Below are 18,411 nucleotides of genomic sequence, written 5' to 3'. Positions count from 1 at the left end.
CTGAATGTAATTCAATTATTTTAAAATATTTTTTTCTTTAAATACATACATGTGGCAGGTGCATCCCTAGTTTAGCTAAAAGAAATCACGGGAGCAAACAAACGAACGGGTACACAGGAAAAACAAAATGCGAACCACACAGGCGGCGATCACACTGGAACTGGATGGCCGCAACTAGCTAGCCGTCATGGTCTCTGAAATGGTCTGCCCGTGCTATGTTTTTTTTTGAGTAGTCTGCCCGTGCTATGTTGGAATGGGAAGTTGCTAATCCGCGCGCGCCAGTAACGATTCCAACAATCGATTTCGGACAACATGTTTTTTCCCTTTTTGGAAAGCGTGCAGCAGCTCCAAATTTCCTTCTCTGTGCTCGCCCCGACGTGTTACTGCCCACTATGTGAGCTAGCGCGTGACGAGATGTCCGTGTTATCCGCTGTCCGGACTCCACGTGACGTCAGACTCCACGCACCCACGCGAGTCGTGATTTTTTTCACCCACCTCCTCCATGTGAATGATGTCACAAGTATTTATTTTCTCTTTTCATTTTTTTTGTTTTTCCTTTACGTTCCATAAGTGTTGTTATTTTTTTTGTTTTCCAATTTTTCTTTTTTTACCTTCTATATGTCTGAAGTTTTTTTTGACAACTTTTATATGGAAATGATACTAAAAAATTATATCAAGACTTGTGATTACAAGTTGCATGATAAATTTGTGCGTACAAAGGTTGTGTGAGAAATCTTCCAGATAATATCTTCATACAATTTATGCTAAAAAGTTATCCTCTATAAGTTATTTAAAAAAAATACGCATTACATTTTGTATGTACTGTGACAGTTGTGCTAAAAAATTATTAATTTCAAGTTGTTAAGAAAAAATTATACGTAAAAGTTATGAACATCATAAAAAATTATAATATGAATCTATAACTTTATCATACAAACTGTAAATATAACTTTTTGTCACGTATTTTATGCGCATAAGTTTTTGGCTTTAATACACAACTTATGAATATAAATTATGTTGTTATACAACTTATGAATATAAATTATGTTGTTGTACAGATATATTGTATATCAGTTAGTATATAATTTTTGTTGTATAATTTTTTATAATATTTTAAATCACATATATTTTGTATATGGTTTATATTTATATAAATTTGTCATATAGTTTTTTTTATATTGAATGATGAAAGAGAATGAGGATGGCGTTGTCCACCTAGTGGTCGGGGAGGACTCCTTTGCGCTGTGCACGAGGAGCAATGTTCGGAGGGGTGAAGGACAAAAAAAATGGAAAAAGAATGGTGCGAGTTGGACAGTGGAAGTGGAAGTGGGAGGGGGTTGCACCAATTTTTTGGAAGGAAAAATAAAAGAAAAAAGAAAATAATAAGTACTCGACGTGGCCGTGCCGCATGGCTCGCAGCAACTCGGTGGCGCGCAGCAGCTACCCGAAGTGATGAATAAAAGAGGGGAAAAAATAGGATAGAAACCGATGAGACGAGTCAAGCAGGATGGGAAAATAAAGAGTAAAAAGCAGTTGATATATACATGGTAGGACCCACGCACGTGGGCGGACGGTCGGAAAACCGAGCGCTGCGACGCTTGCTGACGCTAAAACTAAAAAAATATTGGCCCATAAAGTTCTCGTCATATATTTTAAGTCAGTGGGTATAGTTAAGATGGAAAAGTCTGATTTACACCATTAAACTATTGCAAATGTCTAAATTTAAACTTTTAACTACAAAATCAGATAATTTATGCAATTCAACTGTCAAAATCAGACAAATTTAACCCTTAAAGTGGTTTCAAAGATGGTGATGAGGGTAAAAATAATAAGTATCTCTAACCCGCCCGCCAAAGCGCCCAATCACCTGAGCTACTGCACCCAGCATTAACTTCATTTCTTCCACATTGTCACCTGTGCGAGCATGCACTTGATGGCGCACGCATGCACATGTCCATGGGTGCCCAGCGGCACAGCACATGCAGGAGCCTCTAGCATGTGAGAGCAAGAATTATAGTTTTCGCCAACTGCCGGTTGAGAGACGCTGGCTCGGCAGTGGACTCCGCGTGCATTTAATGCACAACAGTGAGAGTGGCATGCCTCTCAGCCGGTTCTGAGTGGGCGGACAGCGAGACGTCCGCTCGCCTCTCTCTCCACTACCACGAAAGATCCAGTCGGCTCTCCGCCGGCCCATAATGAGTAAATAGGCAACGCATGTATGGATGGCCAGGCATGCACGGGGCTCGGACTCGCCCGACCCTGGCTCCGCATCGCCCGACACGTGAAGGCCAGTACGATACCCTCCTACCACGAGAATCGAGGCCATGCATAGCGATTGGTCATCATACAATCACTATGTTCGCTGTTTGGTTCCTCCAGTCAGCCAACAATATTTTTCTTTCACATAGCTCCAGCACCAATATCTAACCGCCAGCCAGCCAACAATATTTTTTCCTCACACTACTTCAGCACCAGCACAACGAACCGAGTGAAATAGTCCGGTGCCGCCCGCAACACCGCTCGAGACGGCACTGTGTGACCTACCCCAACTCGTCCCAAGTCATGAAGGCTTGACGTCCCATCCAGATGCATTAATTTGGATCTCAAAGCAAAAAAAAAAGTTGTGTGCTTCTTGAGCTAGCACTTCTACTATCTTGAATAGATAACTTCTGATATAATTTGAAAGAATAGGTCACACATGAAAAGAGCACTAGATGTATGCAATGGATGAAAGATTTGGTCGTATATATCATTGTAAATCACCAGCTTGGCTGTTAGGGTTGACCTGGTGTGGATGCAGTGGGCGTCCTGCCACGGCTGCCTCGATCAGGGCCTCCCACGTTGTCTCCTCTCTCGGAGGTGACTCTGGCGGCGCCCACCCGCCGCCACCGGGCAGTTGCTTGCCGGGGCTGAGTTCGTGCAGTGGGATGCTTTGGCGAAAGCCATTGCCGGCGACCTTGCTGGTGTCGATGGCGGCGGCGTCCTAGGACGTCGTCCTCCCCGTTGGGGGCGTCATCTTGAGTTCTATCCCTACTGCACGGGATTCTCTGGGTGAAAACCTTGTCCATGCCTGGACGAGCGATGACGGCGTCATTGGCGTCGTCCCCTTCTTGGAGGCGTCATCTCATGAGACCCGACTCGACCTCCAGCGGCGGTTGGCCCTTATGCCAGACGGAGGTTTATGTGGAAAAGAAAGCAACAGACCATCCGGATATCAAGCTTCTAAGTAGACGAGGGATGTGATGGTTTTGATACCTGTGAGTACATTGTAAGATTGAAGCGAAACGAAGAAGTTTGAATCTTAGTCTTCTAGATTTTTTTCTTTGTTTTATAGCTTTTTTTCTTATATTTGTGAAATTCCTCGTTCGAGGTCTAGAACTTAAGAGCTCTTGTAACCCTTTTGGCTGTAGTCATTCACTTGTGAATGATCAAGACCAGAATTTTCCATAATCTAAAAAAAAGCTCGGTTGTTAGGGTTGATGGCTCGATGCCAGCAGGCAGCAGGGGCTGGATCACAGTCTCGTCGCCTTCATCGTCTGGACCTTCCGCAGACTCATTTTCATTTTCCGTGAGAAGGGAGGGAGGTTGATTTTCGTTTTCCTTGAGAAGGGAAGCTGTGGCTTAATCGACGAAGCAGCAAGAGCAGGTGGCAGAATCATTGTCCTCGGTGGATGAAGCAACGCGGATCATGGGCGGGCGACGCCGACGGCGGGCGTGGGAAACAATGAGCCATGTCTATGGGCTAAGCCGAGCCGCGATTAGCTCACTACCACGCGGAGCCGAGGGGGAAGGAGGCGCTCCATCAGACTGCCGTCCGATTCGCTAGATGGACAGATGGCTTGCATCGGGGCAGGGCTGCACAGGCTGCGGTTTGCCGCCCTCGCGGAACGAGATCACGTTGGCAAGCCGTAAAGCGCCTCACACGTTTGGACAAGAAAAAAATTCAGTGCAGGCGGGCTGCAAACTGCATTGGCTGGTGCAGCCGGGCTGCAAACTGCATCCGCTGCAGCCCTCCGACGTCCACGCGTCGGCAATCTGATTGGGGCTGCAGCCTGCAGCCCTGGGTGCAGGCGGCTGCAACCCGCGTCCGCTGCAGCCCTGCATGAAGGCGGGCTGCAAAACCTCTGCTGCTCCTATATAAGCGCACGACGCCCGGCCGTGCGTTTCAGAAGACACCTGCGACAGCAACATCGGCTAGCTCTGTCTGTGTCCGCTGGTACCCATAGCAGCAACCATGGGAAGCGCTCCGGCGAACGTCCGTGAGATCTGCCGCGCGCGGCGCGCCGACGGCCCCGCCGGCGTGCTCGCCATCGGCACCGCCAACCCGGCCAACTGCGTGCTCCAAGACGAGTTCCCGGACTTCTACTTCCGCGCCACCAAGAGCGAGCACCTCACTGGCCTCAAGGACAAGTTCAGGAGAGTCTGTAAGCACGCGACCAGATCTCTACCATTTACCCTTTAGGCTGCCTAGCTAACAGCATGGGCACGTCTCGCAAATTCACAATGCTCGATGTTGCCAACAGGCCAGAAGATGGGCGTACGGAAGCGCTACCTGCACCACACCGAGGAGCTGCTGGGCGCGCACCCGGAGTTCCTGGACCCCCACACGCCGTCCCTGGACGCGCGGCTCGACATCGCCAAGGCCGCGGTGCCGGAGCTCGCCGCGGAGGCCTCCCGAAGGGCCATCGCCGAGTGGGGCCGCCCGGCCGCTGACATTACGCACCTCGTCGTCACCACCAACTCCGGCGCGCACATGCCGGGCGTCGACTTCCGGCTAGTCCCGCTCCTCGGCCTCCGCCCCACCGTGCGCCGCACCATGCTCTACCTCAACGGCTGCTTCGCCGGCGCCGCCGCGCTGCGCGTCGCCAAGGACCTCGCCGAGAACAACCGCGGCGCACGCGTGCTCGTCGTCTGCGCCGAGATCACCGTCCAGCTCTTCACCCGCCCCGAGGATGGCTGCTTCCAGACGCTCGTCAACCAGGGCCTCTTCGGCGACGGCGCGGGCGCCGTCGTCGTCGGCGCCGACCCCGTGATGATCAGGACCCCCGCCGTCGTTCGAGAGCGCCCGATTTTCGAGATCGTATCCGCCGCGCAGACCATCGTACCGGACTCCGAGGACGTCATCACCATGCACCTCACCAAAGGCGGCTATGGCGGCGACATCTCCACCAGGCAGGTCCTCGTGCTCATGGGCGACAACATCGAGCTCTGCCTCCTCGACGCGTTCGAGCCGCTCGGCATCGGCACAGGATGGAACGACCTGTTCTGGGCCGTGCACCCGGGCTCGTCGCCGGTCCTGGACCAGGTCGACGCCGTGCTCCGGCTCAAGCCCGAGAAGCTGGCGGCGAGCAGACGCGTCCTGAGCGAGTACGGGAACATGTTTGGCGTCACGGTGATCTTCGTGCTCGACGAGCTGCGCCGCCGGATGGAGAAGGGGGAGGAGGAAGGGGCGCCCGAGTGGGGGGCCATGCTGGCGTTCGGACCCGGGCTCACCGTGGAGACGATGGTGCTGCACCGGTGCGTGGCGCAGGGCACAGGCGCCGCCGCACCCGAGGACAAACTGGCTGCGGCCTAAGCGTGACCAGTTTGTGTTGGTGTTGGATTTGGATCAGGCTTCCATGCACGTTGCATGGTCAAAGACATTGCGTGGTACCGAGTTGGTGCCTATGTGCGTGGGCTTCGTGCTCGCGAGGTTGTAAAACTCTTTTCGTCTTAATAGATTGATACATAGCTCTCCTGCGTATTTGAGAAAAAAATAATCGAACTTGAGAGACGGGCAAATAGGAGGCTTGAAAATTCTTCTCAGCAACGCCTATAACTCAATCACACCTGCAAACCTCTATCTAGCTAAAAGAAATCACTGGAGCAAACGAACGAACGGAACAAAGGAAAAAAAATGCGCGCGAACCACACAGGCAGCGACCACAATGGAAATGGATGGCCACAACTAGCTAGCGGTCATGATCTCTGAATTGGTCTGCCCGTGCTATGTTGGAATGTGTTGCAAATTGGGCCACCAGAGAGTGGGCCGAAATTTATTCGTACCACAATTTCTCAAGGATCATGGATGATCCAGGAGGCAGGAGGGGCCGAGGCTGCTGCTCAGGTTCTATGCTCATGCAAATTCTGAGCAGCTTTGAGCCCATGCAAATTTGATCCAGGAGGCAGGAGGGGCCGAGGCTGCTGCTCAGGTTCTATGCTCATGCAAATTCTGAGCAGCTTTGAGCCCATGCAAATTTGATCCAGGAGGCAGGAGCCTGATAAACAATTAGGCCGATCGAATTTTGCTTTGAGCCCTTGCCAAAAAAAAGCTACATGTTTCTCAAAAAAAGAAAAAAAAACAAAGGAATGCAGCACAGCAGCACAGGGAGAAGGATCCGATAGATGTTGGACAACGTAAATCGTTGACCAACAATTTTTATAACAAATACTTTGAAATTATTTTGCCTGGTGGATGTAGTGACTTGGTTAAAACTAAAAAAATTTGACCCACAAAATTTTAAAACAACATTTTTCAATCAGTGGGAATAATAAAAATGGCTTCAACTATATTCTAGAGATTCTGCATATATGTCTTTGTGCTGCTATTACCACACGCCCCAACGGCCTAACCTCACCAGTTCGATCTACCATCGCTAGAACTGACGCACTATAGCCAGCCATGTACGTATGGATGAAAGCTTTAGTTTCTTTGGGTTACTGGGTCAACCTAAAAACCATCCAGATGAATTAATTCGGATCTCAAAGAAAAAAAGTGAATGAAAATAAACTAATCGGATGGCCTAAAACTACTTAAGTACCCATTTTTTTTTAAGAAAGACACCAGAAATGTCTCATATATGATTCATATCAACAAAAAACAATTAGTTTACAAAAGACGGACAACCTGACACAAAACGACATAAAAATAATAAAATTGCATCAAAGAGTTCTCTTGTCGTCTTTTTCGAAGATTATTCGCCGTCCATTGAAACTTGAATAATGCACTGGAAAAGAAGCAAGGGAAAGTGACACCTGCAAATGCCATTATCACACAAGGCTTTCAAGAGCGCAAAAATCACTCGCTGCTTACAACGAGATCTATCAACCACTGAAAGAACATCGGCTGGGGAACACCCCAAGCAACGCATGCTTGCAATCCTTCACCACCAAAATAGAGATTTGAAGAAACCGAATAACCGGATGACCCATTTACATCTATCCCTCATCAGTCATCACTAAAAAAAATGAAAATTAAGCTAACCGGATGACCCAAAACTGCTTAATAGGTACCCATGTGCATAGATGGATGCCCGTGATTTAGGTTGCAGCGGCACAGGCCACTCTACAACCCGTTGGGCTAAAGCCCGTTCTGTTGGGTGCGGCTGGTGACTGGTATTGGTTTGTTGTGAGAGAAAATTACTACTGGCTGGCTGATGGCCGGTGGTTGTTGCTGGTTTGGTGTGAGAAAAATACTGTTGGTTAGCTGGAAAAGTAACCAGCAAAATAGGGTAAAGCGAGTTTAAATGGGTAACCCGCAACAGCCCGCAAAGCCCGCTTACTCATATAGCCGCATTATGTCCCTTCCAGCGTGCTACACGTATGGATAGCTCGTATGGATAGCTTGCGATAGGCCTCCTAGTAGGGTGAATTAAAAACCACGTGTTCACACTATGAATTTATTGAAATTGATTGAAATTTGTTAAAGATGACTCAGCTTGACTGGCAACTCTGTGTAAAATAGTGTAGCTAGACTTACACATGGGCCCCACCAGACCCTAATAAAATCTGGCGTCCGTGCCTACTCCACCACCATCCCTCCAATCAAAACCCGATGCCGGCTGCATGTTATTTGTACACAGATTCATGAAATCAGCTGACCTGCAGCAAAATTGGACTAACCTCGCATAAAAAAAAATGAGGGGACTACGCCGGTCCTTGTCCCGGGTGGACCAACCGTGTGAAATAAAACCGGGAAATTGCATTGTTTTCAATAGGAACAAGGACAAGGTACCATTTTCTTTCCAAAATGGTAAACATAGAATAAAATTTACCCAAATGTTCTGTTATTATTATTATTATTATTATTAGATGTTGTAAACGGTCTAATAGAGACACGTTGTTAGGTACTCATAGATCATAGAGTAGAGTTTGCGTGTATGTATTCACGATAAACGTATACGAGCGTCTATGCCTGTAATGTACTTTTAAAAGATAATCGATTTAGTCACGTGCAAAATAAAGGAAGCTCCTCCTCCCGAGCATAACCATGCACATGTCAAACTCCTTGATCCGTGCAGCCAGCCGTGCCCCTTGTTTACGTGACATGTCAAACTCTTGGATGCATGGTTGACCGATTCAATTAGTCAGTCCCCAGGAGCACGTACGTCGCTGTCAGTGTCAGCGGAACGCTCAGACGAAACCATCATGCACGTACGCACACCACACCGATTCTAGTATAAATAGAACGCACCTCCTGCTCATCCAAACCACGAAGATCGACGCAGCTCCCTAGTCATAGTACATCTTACAAGCTCCCGGCTACCTAGAGCCCAGGAGCACTAGTCGTAGTACATCTTAAAAGCTCCCAGCTACCTAGAGCCCAAGAGCGAGCGAGCTAGCTGGTGCCGTCGTCGACGACCATGGGCAGCGCTCCGGCCACCATCGGCGAGATCAGGCGTGCGCAGCGCGCGGACGGACCGGCTGCCGTGCTCGGCATCGGCACGGCGAACCCGTCGACGTGCGTGGCCCAGGACGACTACCCCGACTACTACTTCCGCGTCACCAACAGCGAGCACCTCACCGACCTCAAGGCCAAGCTCACCAGGATCTGTAAGCAACCAACCATGCAGCTCGTTTCCTTCCGTTTCGCTTCATGTTCTTTCAGATTATTGGAACAAAATAAAGAGCTCACAATGAGTTTCACATTTCAGGCAAGAAGTCGGGCATCAAGCAGCGCTTCATGCACCTCGACGAGCAGCTGCTCGCCGCCAACCCGGACTTCACCGACCGCGCGTTGCCGTCCCTCGACGCCCGCGTGGACATCGCCTCCGCCGCCGTCCCGGAGCTCGCCGCGTCCGCGGCGGCCAAGGCCATCGCCGACTGGGGCCGCCCGGCCACCGACATCACCCACCTCATCTTCAGCACCTACTCCGGCGCTCGCGCCCCGAGCGCCGACCGCCGCCTCGCGTCGCTCCTGGGCCTCAGCCCCACGGTCTCCCGCACCATGCTCAACCTCCACGGCTGCTACGGCGGCGGCAGGTCGCTCCAGCTCGCCAAGGAGCTCGCCGAGAACAACCGCGGCGCGCGCGTCCTCGTGGCCTGCTCCGAGATCACGCTCATCGCCTTCTACGGGCCGGAAAGTGGCTGCCCGGACACCATCCTCGGTCAGGCTCTGTTCGGCGATGGCGCCGGCGCCGTCATCGTCGGCGCCGACCCCGTCAGCCCCGTGGAGCGCCCCCTGTTCGAGATGGCCTTCGCCTCGCAGACCACCATACCGGAAACCGAGGACGACATCTCCATGGAGATCACCAAAGGCGGCATGGCATACCACATCTCCAACCAGGTGACACGGTTGCTGGGGAGCAACGTTGAACGCTGCCTGATCGACGCGTTCGACGCAATTGGCGTCCGTGCCAAATGGAACGACCTCTTCTGGGCGATCCACCCCGGCGGCCGTGCCATCCTGGACCGCATCGAAGGAGTGCTCGGCCTCGACGACGGCAAGCTGGCGGCGAGCCGGCACGTGCTCAGCCAGTTCGGCAACATGAGCGGCACCACGGTGATCTTCGTGCTCGATGAGCTCCGGCGCCGTCGGGCGGCCAAACACGAGCAGGAAGGCGAAGCACCCGACGAGTGGGGAGTGGTGATGGCGTTCGGGCCAGGAATAACAATCGAGACCATGGTGCTGCACGCCCCTAGCAGCCTCGAGGGAAATTAGAATTTTTTTTAAAAAAAAACAGGTCCAGCAATAAATCCCATGTATTGATGGACCCTAATAAGGTTGTGTGATATAGTTTATGCTCATGTCGATTGAATTTGTTTAACAATAATATGTCCATGTGATGGATCTTCTGTTATGCAAAATAATTTTAATGGTCATCAGAATTTTCCTTCTTGCTTTATCGGATCATTTGTTGTAATGTCTAATTTAACGAACAATAGATTTTACGTAATCGGGGATACTGAAAAATAGTGAATTTTCCTTCTCAACTTACTTAAGTTTACTCCGGGGGGTGGGTGGCTCACCTGCTCCGGACGCCACCGCCGCCGCCCGCACCGGCCTTGGCGCCTCGCCTGCCCAGCCCGGCGCCCGCGGCGTGGGCTTGCTACCTCTGGGGGCTCAGATGGAGCTGCAGGGGCGTGTGGCTTCGCCGCAGTTTACTCCGGCCTCATAGGCTAACCGGGCGGCCCTGCTCTCGCGGCTTGGGCATGCTCTTCTTTGCTCCGCTGGCCGGGTAAAGATTGCTGCCATTCCTATGGGAGTTGATTGAGGTGCTAGCGAAAGCTTGGACGGCAACGTCTGCGGACGCCATTCCCTCATTTGAGGCATCCCCTTGCACCTCTCTGCCTCCCTGTGCCGGAGGAATGGCGTCCATGAAGCCCGTGTGCATGCCTTCTTTCCCCGGAGTTGGTTCGGGTGCAAGACTGACTCAAGCTGTGAATTTTTCTTCGTGGATCGCGCGGGTGTCCTCCGTTTGGCGCATTTGCTCCGTCGGCACTCTTCTTGCTAGTGGTGCCATCAAACATTATGCTAGGTGCTTTCACTCTTCCACAGTCCCCTTGCGAAGTTCCCTCCCGTTGCACAGCGTTGGTTGGTGGTTCGTGGGAGTCTGAATGTGCTTTCAGCTGGCTCTGTCAGCACAGAAGGGGATATCGCCATTTTCGATGAGCCTTGGTTTGTGCCCCTCTCGCCGCCTTTAGTCTCCACTTCGTTGGCCCGACCCTCACTTGGAGGGTGACAGCAGAGGTGCGTAGCTACGAGAGGTGGTGTGGAGGTGCAATGGCTATGGTGTCTCCGACGAGTATGTTGTTTGGTGGTGGCTCCTATAGATGTCTAGAAAGCACGAGACCCGATAGCCCGGCACGACCGCACGAGGCACGTTTTTTGGCCCGGCCCAAGCACGGCACTGCTCAGTGGCTAGCATGCCCTGGCCAGCACGGCCCAGTGTGGCATGCCATGCTTGGGTCGCTGTGACAGAACCGCCAAATTAAAACTCTAAATTAAGTCTAATGGCCATCATCTGAACACGTCAGGCGCATTAGTTTAATGGTTTAATTTGATAGTTCTTTCTCAACCCACGGCCTGATCGAAACAACACTGGTAGTCTCACGCGAAGGTGAGCGCAGATGGTACAAGCATGACGAATACATAGAAGATATACATACAACACATATTGTGAAACATTAAGTTTTACAAACTAGAATTTAGTACGTAATTAATTTACAAGTCTAGAACTCAAATAAGGATTTAATTTACAAATCTACAACTGTTTAAAACTAAAGTTCAAATGGAAAGAGTTACAACTATATTACTTCCTACACTACCTTTACACAACCGGTTAGACCGGTCCACGAACGTGTCAGACCGGCCCGCCCAAAAACTGAGAGAAGATTACACACTCTGTCCACAAGTGTGCAATCCAACTACGACCTAGCCTAGGAGTCTGGTCCAATCACCTCCCATCCATCTGCATCGCGGCGAACAAACTTGGCACAGCAAGGACAGAAATCGATGTCTGGGTGTCCTGAAATAATTTGTGGCAATAAACTCTGAGCAACTAATACTCAGCAAAACTTACCCGACTATGAGTATATTTAGCCCATTATCTAGACATGCAAGGATTTTGGCTAGTGGGTTTGTTTTGCGGGAAAAGCCACTAAAAGTATATCTTTATTTTCAATATTTTAGCTCCAAATTATATCTATAAGCTACTAATCATCTATAATTTGCATGTCTACAACAATCAATGTGTACAAATAATTATTTAGATAATATCATCAACCATTTCATTTCATCTCATTGTATTCCATTTCCTCACTATGATGTGATCGAGAGACCAAGGCTCTCATATCCGCGAGACACGGCGAATCGATTCGATTTAATCTTGCAAGGTGGACCTAACCAACACGGCGCGTATTTGCCCCGTCGGACTATACATGCCAATCATTCCCCTCCCCGCCTCGAACTACAGAACCGCCCCACCTGCGTATAGTCAGCCGAGCCCTACGAGAGACCACCAAAAGTAAACATATGCATCGCAATTCTCCGCGGCCACTCGACTGCCCTAAGAGGTGGGTAGAAGTTATGTACTTTCGAAGAAAGGCAGTGCTAGGCTTACCGGTTTCGACTACCTCCTACTCCCGGCATGCGGTTAGTACAGTTCAATCCCTGATCAGCACATCCAACAACGGTACGGTCCTTAGTCGACACAGACGGGGCTAAACATTCCCCCGCCTGGTCTCCGAATTCCTCCTTTCTTTCTCCAATTTCCAATATTTCATATACTCAAATTATAAAGGAATCCTATATCGCTCTAGTAACAGGAAATTACTCGACTTCTACCGAGCCCTAATTAGCATGGCAAAACTATCGACCTACACAAACTAGTATAGGGCCCAAGAGAACCTAGGGATCATGCAACTAAGGTTTCAAACAATTGCTGTAAACTTAATGCACAAATACTTAATTAGGTACATTGCATAAATTTAAATTAGGGGTTATGCACCGGGCTTGCCTTCGGGCTGCTGCTCGGAGCTAGGGTCAACTGGGCCTTGGGCCGAGTCCTTGTGAACCTCCTTTTGGGCTTGCTCTGGCTGCTCCTGGGGCTCCGCAGTCACCTCGTACACAACCTCGTTCGCGGCATCTATACGTATGAAAAGATGTCATGCAACATGAGAATAGCATGCAACAACACATTGTAGAAACATTAACCAATAATATGTCTAATACCTTTCCTGAGTACTACATGTTCAAAACAAAACAAAACCAACTGGTTTTATATTTTTAACACCCTCCTAACTCCAATTATGCATTTAACAAGTTTAGAAGAATTTTATCTAGCATAATTAAAACTACATAGTAAAAGTTGTCAAATAACACATTTCATGATTCTCTTATATAGAGAATAAAAATATGAAGCTAACAAAACTGGTTTTGTATTTTTCCTATTTTTCTATATTGTTCTACGTATTTTACAAACACTAAAGGTCTGTGCTGATCGGATGATCCGACCCAAGGCCGGATGATCCGACTAAACAGTACTTTTTGCCTCTGGAAGGTGCCGGATGATCCGGCCCTATGCCAGATAATTCGGACCTGGGTGGGCAGCGGCGCGCGCACGGCGTGTGGCAGTGCTCCGGTGAGGAAACTACGGGGAAAAGTCGGGGAAGTTTGAGGACTCACCGGGGAATCGATTCTTGGGGTCCGAGGCGAGAAGAAATGGCCGGAGGGAGCAGATTGATGGCGGCCCTGAGCTTCGAGCGGCTCCAATGGTGACCGGCCGGGGGAGGGTCGATCCCCGTCGATTTGCCCGGGGAGAAGCTCGGCCGGGGGTTGGGGAAGATGGAGGAGGGGTTGGGGAAGGTGCTCGCGAGAAGAATCGAGGCGTGGTGGTCGAAGGAAAGAGATCGATGGGGGGTCTGCTCGGCTCGATTCGTCCCGAGCTGGGAAAGGAGGAAGGAAATGAGAGAGAAGAGAGGAGAGCACAGGGAGGAGATAAGGCCGACACGGGTCTGGATGATCCGGCTCTCACTCGGAATATCCGGATCCACGATCCGGGATGTTATAGTCGCCAGTGCGGCACGGTGGGCGGCACGGCACGGCCCGATATTTAAGCTCGGCCCGTTAACAGCCCATTTCAATCTCACTGGTCACCGGCCCACCAATATCATCTCTCAAAATCACCTGATTTTTCTCACTCCCTTGTCCTTTCGTTTATTCCCCGGTCCCCTGAGGCTGCAAGTCCTTAGTCCTGCAACTCCCTTCCTCTTTAGCTGCAAGCGGCGACAGAGGGCGCCTCCCAGTCCCTGCTCCCTAGCCCGTCTCCTCCCTTCCTAGAATCCGCTCCGAGTGGAGGACGGTGGGCGCGGCGGCGGCACGCGGGCGGAGGCCGACGGGCGCAGCTTCGGCAGCACGTGGATGTAGGCCACGCGGTGACAGCGGCACGCAGGAGGAGGCGCACGGCGTCCAGCGCGCGGGTGGAGGCTGACGGGAGCAGCATCGGGTGTCGGTGGGATAGGCGCAGGCGGTGGTCGGGGGCTCAACCTCCACCGAGTGTGCGGGCGGCGGACGGCACGAGCACGGTGAAGTCACCGTGCTTTTCGTGCTGGCCCGACACGAAATCGGCCCGTGGGCTTGTGCTTGGGCCGCCAATGCAGCTTGTGGGCTGGCCCGGCACAGCCTGCTGAGACATAGGGCCGAGACAGGCCCAACACGGTGAAGGCCGGGCCAAGTCGCCATGCCCGGGCTGGGCCGGGCGGCTTGAATGGAAATTTATAGTGGCTCCCATCGTCGATTGGTGGCGGTCTTTCTTGGTGGAGGGCTGCTATGAATCTCTTTACCCTGTTATCTTCTATGCCAGGTTGCGAGATCATGATCCCCTCTCTTGGATCTCCTCATTTTCCTCTCTTCGGCCCTTCCCCTTTGAGGAATTCTCCCCTTAAATGGCTTTGGAGTCTCGTCAATTGGATCCTGTATATACTCCATAGTAGGTGGGGACTTGGAGCGCGAGCGGGTGCGCGAGCGGCGGCGGGATTTGGCGCGCGAGCGGGTGCGCGAGCGCGGGAGCCAGGGCGAGCGCAGGACGGAGCAGGTTTGGGTTGTGGCGCCCGGCGGCGGAGTAAGAGATCCTGGGTGAACGAAGACCGGCCTCAGTGCCAGGGTCATCGGAGGGTCGTGGGCTTGGCATCCGAGCCATCAGCGGGTCATGCTAATGACCTGGGTTTCCTCTCTCTCCCCTCTTAATTGTCTTGCAAAATCAGCATTTTTGCTGATATGTCATAGCTTTTAATGTTCACGACCCTCTCATGACCCTTGCATTGAGACTGGCCTTATAGGCCACCTAAAAAGCTTGCCAAGACACACTGTTTTCTTTAGCACATGTGAGAATGCATTCCGACAGTGAAGCAGCAATCAATTGTGAAAATGAAATGATTTTTATAATAAATGGTTGACATAAGGAGCCACCTGCAGAATGGTGAAAATATTTTCTTCTTTTTTAGCTTTTTAATTAGGTTGAGTTTGGCAATGAAATTTTGTGGAGGTAGATATCATATCTAGATATTACAAGCGGTCTGACTTGGCACAGTGTTTAGAATGAAACATTGATTGCTAATTCTTCTTATACAATATCAATGATTCCAGCAAAATCATGATTGTTCGAAAGTACATCCAAGCATGAATCTAATTAAGGTAACTTTTTACCATAAATTCTACTACACATCATTAGACTAATGATTTGATTAAAGATAATGGTACCAGATCTTGCAAGCCTTGTGCAAAAGGAATGAAGGGAGTAGTAGAGTGTTGTGAGCTACTCTATTGTATTGCAAGGCCACTATTAACATTGCCAATCTTTGGATATTTCCTTTTTCTAAGTAATGTAGGGATATTATTTGTAAGCCTTTTCATTTCAGACAAGATTGATCACATATAGAATAATATATTTTCTAAATTCATTATAAACCAACTATATCATAATATATATTTTTTAAAAATACTATAATATATAACTCTTTCAATTTAAAAAAAAATATTCTATTTTTATCGATATTATTGGTCATGCATATACTCCTGTCAATGTCCGATTATGCTTCTACTAATTGAATGTCAAGTTAATGTCACTGCAGCTAAACCCTGTCGACTAGTATTATCTTTGGTATCATCGAATAGCAAGTCGTTGACATGTCAAAGTCCTTGGATGCATGGTTCTCCGGCTCAAGTCATTCCCCAACAGCATCGGCGGCAAGTGGCATCCGTGGTATGAGAATGAGATCAGTGTTAACCCAGCCGAACGCACGTCGCAGTCAGCGGAACGCAACCACGAAACCAACCACCAGAACATGACTACACCCACCAATACTGGCTACTACTATAAATAGAGCACGCCTCCAGCTTACCCAAGACACTAAAGACGCCAAGCCTAGCTCCCTAGCAGTCTAGCACGCACCCATCTTACTAGCCCTAAGCAAGCTAAGCTAGCTAGAGCGCCAGGAGGCAGCTAGCGAGCTAGCAGGTTAACTGCTCGATCGGTGTCGTCGACGACCATGGGCAGCGCTCCGGCCACCATCGGCGAGATCAGGCGTGCGCAGCGCGCGGACGGACCGGCTGCCGTGCTCGGCATCGGCACGGCGAACCCGTCGACGTGCGTGGCCCAGGACGACTACCCCGACTACTACTTCCGCGTCACCAACAGCGAGCACCTCACCGACCTCAAGGCCAAGCTCACCAGGATCTGTAAGCAACCAACCATGCAGCTCGTTTCCTTCCGTTTCGCTTCATGTTCTTTCAGATTATTGGAACAAAATAAAGAGCTCACAATGAGTTTCACATTTCAGGCAAGAAGTCGGGCATCAAGCAGCGCTTCATGCACCTCGACGAGCAGCTGCTCGCCGCCAACCCGGACTTCACCGACCGCGCGTTGCCGTCCCTCGACGCCCGCGTGGACATCGCCTCCGCCGCCGTCCCGGAGCTCGCCGCGTCCGCGGCGGCCAAGGCCATCGCCGACTGGGGCCGCCCGGCCACCGACATCACCCACCTCATCTTCAGCACCTACTCCGGCGCTCGCGCCCCGAGCGCCGACCGCCGCCTCGCGTCGCTCCTGGGCCTCAGCCCCACGGTCTCCCGCACCATGCTCAACCTCCACGGCTGCTACGGCGGCGGCAGGTCGCTCCAGCTCGCCAAGGAGCTCGCCGAGAACAACCGCGGCGCGCGCGTCCTCGTGGCCTGCTCCGAGATCACGCTCATCGCCTTCTACGGGCCGGAAAGTGGCTGCCCGGACACCATCCTCGGTCAGGCTCTGTTCGGCGATGGCGCCGGCGCCGTCATCGTCGGCGCCGACCCCGTCAGCCCCGTGGAGCGCCCCCTGTTCGAGATGGCCTTCGCCTCGCAGACCACCATACCGGAAACCGAGGACGACATCTCCATGGAGATCACCAAAGGCGGCATGGCATACCACATCTCCAACCAGGTGACACGGTTGCTGGGGAGCAACGTTGAACGCTGCCTGATCGACGCGTTCGACGCAATTGGCGTCCGTGCCAAATGGAACGACCTCTTCTGGGCGATCCACCCCGGCGGCCGTGCCATCCTGGACCGCATCGAAGGAGTGCTCGGCCTCGACGACGGCAAGCTGGCGGCGAGCCGGCACGTGCTCAGCCAGTTCGGCAACATGAGCGGCACCACGGTGATCTTCGTGCTCGATGAGCTCCGGCGCCGTCGGGCGGCCAAGCACGAGCAGGAAGGCGAAGCACCCGACGAGTGGGGAGTGGTGATGGCGTTCGGGCCAGGAATAACAATCGAGACCATGGTGCTGCACGCCCCTAGCAGCCTCGAGGGAAATTAGATTTTTTTTAAAAAAAAAAACAGGTCCAGCAATAAATCCCATGTATTGATGGACCCTAATAAGGTTGTGTGATATAGTTTATGCTCATGTCGATTGAATTTGTTTAACAATAATATGTCCATGTGATGGATCTTGTGTGATGCAAAATAATTTTAATGGTCATCAGAATTTTCCTTCTTGCTTTATCGGATCATTTGTTGTAATGTCTAATTTAACGAACAATAGATTTTACGTAATCGGGGATACTGAAAAATAGTGAATTTTCCTTCTCAACTTACTTAAGTTAGAGTAGTTTTTTTTTTGTTGATGAAACAGGAGGGGGTTCCCCCCTACTTAAGTTAGAGTAGTTAAATAAAACTATTGTAGCAAACTGCCTTTTCTGCATGATTTTTGTAGTAGTTGTATTGAGAATATATGCCCTTGTCTGCCTTTAATCCACAACTTCTTTTGCATCTTTTTTCTCACGACTGTTCATGTTCGCTAATCTTTTTTTAAATGCAGTTGATTCAATTGACATTTCCTCCCCGGCGTGCCACCCCCCACCCCACCCTCCGCCCCACCTCGCCGCCATTGGAGGGCACTGCAGGAAGACCGGGCGGCCCCAAGAAAGGTGGCAGCAGGACGTGTTTTCCCCTTGGAGCCTCTCCCGCCTCTTTCTCTCTACATCCGCCTACCTCCGCCCAACTCCTTGCCTCGACCTGACAATGCTCCTTCGCCGGCCACCGGGGCCAGATCCGGCATCTCCTTCGCCGGATCCAGGGTTCCCCAGGCTGGATCTGTCGCTATCGCCCCTCTCTCAGCCGCTGGTGTGCTGTGCCCCTAGGGCTCGGTTGGGCGGGTGGGGCATGGCTACACTGTGGTCCTGGCC

General features: G+C 51.0%; 3 protein-coding genes across 3 annotated transcripts; all 3 read left to right on the top strand.

Annotated features, from left to right (window-relative positions):
- Positions 1–4,234: 4,234 nt before the first annotated feature.
- Positions 4,235–5,575, top strand: LOC120695494 (bisdemethoxycurcumin synthase-like). The gene is made up of 2 exons (XM_039978727.1): positions 4,235–4,424; positions 4,524–5,575. Exons 1-2 carry the CDS (start codon positions 4,235–4,237, stop codon positions 5,573–5,575), a joined length of 1,242 nt encoding a protein of 413 aa, XP_039834661.1.
- Positions 5,576–8,588: 3,013 nt separating this feature from the next.
- Positions 8,589–9,977, top strand: LOC120696171 (bisdemethoxycurcumin synthase-like). The gene is made up of 2 exons (XM_039979311.1): positions 8,589–8,811; positions 8,913–9,977. Exons 1-2 carry the CDS (start codon positions 8,622–8,624, stop codon positions 9,917–9,919), a joined length of 1,197 nt encoding a protein of 398 aa, XP_039835245.1. The 5' UTR covers positions 8,589–8,621; the 3' UTR covers positions 9,920–9,977.
- Positions 9,978–16,149: 6,172 nt separating this feature from the next.
- LOC120696170 (bisdemethoxycurcumin synthase-like) lies at positions 16,150–17,543 on the top strand. The gene is made up of 2 exons (XM_039979310.1): positions 16,150–16,435; positions 16,537–17,543. The coding sequence occupies exons 1-2, from the start codon at positions 16,246–16,248 to the stop codon at positions 17,541–17,543; spliced, it is 1,197 nt and encodes a 398-aa protein (XP_039835244.1). The 5' UTR covers positions 16,150–16,245.
- The last annotated feature ends 868 nt before the right edge of the window (positions 17,544–18,411 follow it).

Source organism: Panicum virgatum, chromosome 2K (genome assembly GCF_016808335.1).
Source record: "Panicum virgatum strain AP13 chromosome 2K, P.virgatum_v5, whole genome shotgun sequence".
Taxonomy (NCBI): Eukaryota; Viridiplantae; Streptophyta; class Magnoliopsida; order Poales; family Poaceae; genus Panicum; species Panicum virgatum.
This window is presented reverse-complemented; position numbering and strand designations above follow the sequence as displayed.

Excerpts from the sequence above, each read along its gene's own strand:
- LOC120695494 (XM_039978727.1), top strand. The coding sequence starts at position 4,235 with ATGGGAAGCGCTCCGGCGAACGTCCGTGAGATCTGCCGCGCGCGGCGC. Across the intron at positions 4,425-4,523 it reads GGACAAGTTCAGGAGAGTCT|GCCAGAAGATGGGCGTACGG; the intron begins GTAAGCACGCGA and ends TGTTGCCAACAG.
- LOC120696171 (XM_039979311.1), top strand. The coding sequence starts at position 8,622 with ATGGGCAGCGCTCCGGCCACCATCGGCGAGATCAGGCGTGCGCAGCGC. Across the intron at positions 8,812-8,912 it reads GGCCAAGCTCACCAGGATCT|GCAAGAAGTCGGGCATCAAG; the intron begins GTAAGCAACCAA and ends TTCACATTTCAG.
- LOC120696170 (XM_039979310.1), top strand. The coding sequence starts at position 16,246 with ATGGGCAGCGCTCCGGCCACCATCGGCGAGATCAGGCGTGCGCAGCGC. Across the intron at positions 16,436-16,536 it reads GGCCAAGCTCACCAGGATCT|GCAAGAAGTCGGGCATCAAG; the intron begins GTAAGCAACCAA and ends TTCACATTTCAG.